At 36.4% G+C, this 2649-nt stretch overlaps 1 protein-coding gene across 1 annotated transcript in view; it reads left to right on the plus strand.

The window, feature by feature from the left end:
* The window catches only part of fmnl1a (formin-like 1a), a 17215-nt gene extending 15251 nt beyond the window's left edge, over window positions 1-1964 (plus strand). Inside the window, exons 20-26 of the mRNA XM_037688765.1 lie at window positions 366-446; window positions 526-655; window positions 740-903; window positions 978-1079; window positions 1159-1251; window positions 1584-1698; window positions 1900-1964. Coding sequence (XP_037544693.1) covers window positions 366-446; window positions 526-655; window positions 740-903; window positions 978-1079; window positions 1159-1251; window positions 1584-1698; window positions 1900-1964 — 750 coding nt within the window. The remainder of the gene's footprint in view (window positions 1-365; window positions 447-525; window positions 656-739; window positions 904-977; window positions 1080-1158; window positions 1252-1583; window positions 1699-1899) is intronic.
* The last annotated feature ends 685 nt before the right edge of the window (window positions 1965-2649 follow it).

Below are 2649 nucleotides of genomic sequence, written 5' to 3' on the forward strand. Positions count from 1 at the left end.
CAGTATTCCTTTAGTTACAGTATTCCTTTAGTTACAGTATTCCTTTAGTTACATTAATATTTTAGTTGCATTATTATTTTAGTTGCAGTATTCCTTTAGTTACAGTATTCCTTTAGTTACATTATGTGTTTAGTTCTTGAGAGAGCGCGTGATGAAGTTAAGCTCACAGCAGTCTGCTCCTCAGATAATTCACGTTACTACGGTAACTTACTTTTACATGTATGGATGTTTCTGTTCAGTGTCTTGAGAGGACTCCCGTTGTGACTTGGCCTTATATAAACAGACTGAATTGAAAGATGAATAAAAATAACCAACGATGCTTTGAAATGGGACATTTTTGCAGTAACTCCTGTGTTTCCTGCCAGATTGTCCTCGCCTTCGGTAACTACATGAACAGCAGTAAGAGAGGCGCGGCCTACGGCTTCAGGCTACAGAGTTTAGATCTTGTAAGTAGCTTCTGTCTTTAGGTTTATTCTTTCATAAGAAACAATATGTGAATCTGTTTTGTAACGGTTTATCTTTTAGTTGCTGGAGACCAAGTCAACGGACCGCACACAGACGCTCCTCCAGTTCATGACGAGCATCATCGTGGAAAAATACCCCGACTTGGTCAACTTCCACACTGAGCTTCGCTTTATAGACAAGGCAGCTCTTGGTACGTACCATGCTCAGCCCTCTCCGTGTTCCAGCCTATTTGTCTAGGAAAATCTGTTTAAATGAATACATTTCTTTTTGCTAGTGTCCCTGGACAGCATTCTTCAAAATATCCGTTCATTAGAGCGAGGAATGGAGATGACCAAGAAGGAGTTCCTGGTGCAAGACGACAGCCCTGTGTTAAAGGAGTTCATTAAAACGAACAGCGAGCAGCTGGAATCGTTGATCAAAGACAGCAAGACAGCACAGGTTGGCCTTTTGTTAAGATCTAAACACGTATGGCTTTAAAAGATAATTACTCATACGTGCTGTTCTTCCTTCAGGAGGCTTACGTCTCTGTTGTGGAGTATTTTGGAGAAAACCCCAAGACGACGCAGCCTTCCATGTTTTTCCCCATGTTTGGCCGCTTCATAAAGGCATATAAAGTGAGCGTATTTCTAATTTTAATCTCTTACAACTTTTTTATATTGTGCACTAATCATTTCCTGCTGTTACTGTATGCAGACAGCACAGCAAGAAATAGAGCAGAAAAAGAAAATGGAGATAGGAGCCTGTGAGGTGAAGGAAACACCTCCAATCAAAGCTGGAGGACAAAAGGTAAAACTGATCACACATCAGAAACGTTTTAAATAAAAAAGATCAAACATTTGTTGAAGGCAACCGTATCGCCCATCGACTCTCGTGCCAGAGTTTAGCTTGTAGCCACTTTGGTGAAGCCTTGAACAAAACATTACGCATGTCATGCTTTATAACAAGCTGCTGAGTTGTAACTGACCCCGCTCTTTTAGCTCAATCTACAAATGTGACCGAGTTTATTTATTATTATTATTATTATAATTATTTAAGACATTTATGTTCTTTCTAAAACCATGTGGCAGTGGTCGCCATCTTGAATTTGTTAATTTATAAAAAAAAAAAAATAATTTCAGGGTCCTATGACGCCTAAAATGCCTCAGATGGATCTGATAGCAGAGCTGAAGAAGAAGCAGCTGAAACCTCCGGTACGAGAGGGGAAAGACGGGGCTCTGGAGGACATCATCACAGGTACAGCAAGCAGAGGATTTCATTTTAGCTCTTTACTGATGTTTGAATTTATACACATGTGCTGTCCCAATGTTTGAATTTATACACATGTGCTGTCCCAATGTTTGAATTTATACACATGTGCTGTCCCAATGTTTGAATTTATACACATGTGCTGTCCCAATGTTTGAATTTATACACACGTGCTGTCCTTTCCCTCAGATTTAAGGAACACGCCATACAGACGGACAGACGGACGTCGGCCTGCTCAGCGCCAGGACACCTGAGTCCAATTTGTTGAGATTTTTTTTTGTTGTTTTAATAAATTTAACTATTGCAATTACACACACAAAAAAAAAAAACAACAAATATTGCAAGTTTTATGATATGCTGTATTAAGAAGTGTTGTGTGTGTGTGTATATATATATATATATATATATATATATATATATATATATATATATGACAAAAACAAGTATGGTTAGTTAGCCTTTTGGCAATTAGCAATATTTCAGTGTAAATAGAAGTTGAAGGTTTTATCAGCAATAAGAAGTTTATAAATTTTGATACTCAAGTTACAAAACTTTTTATGTTTATCATCATGTATAAATTTGTGATACAGATTGTGAATTAATTAATGTAAAATAAATACTTTTTAAATAAGTAAACTCATTTTTTAATCTGTGGTTTTTATATTTTCTTTTTGCAAAAATGTAGTGTGAATGTTTACTGCAAAAGAACATGCTGAAAAACAGCTGAAATTAAATAAAAACATGCTGAAAAACAGCTGAAATTAAATAAAAACATGCTGAAATGTAGATGAAATGGAAAAACAAACCTAAATTAGCAGAAGAAAGCATAAAGAACACATATTTTCTGAATTAGGTTAAATTTGCAGAAATTAGTAAAAGAAAAAGCTGAAAAGTCAGAAAGAACCGTAAACTACCAGAAGGAAGCAGAAAGAGCTGAAA

This window comes from Nematolebias whitei, chromosome 15 (assembly GCF_014905685.2).
Source record: "Nematolebias whitei isolate Nwh7 chromosome 15, NemWhi1, whole genome shotgun sequence".
Classification (NCBI taxonomy): domain Eukaryota; kingdom Metazoa; phylum Chordata; class Actinopteri; order Cyprinodontiformes; family Rivulidae; genus Nematolebias; species Nematolebias whitei.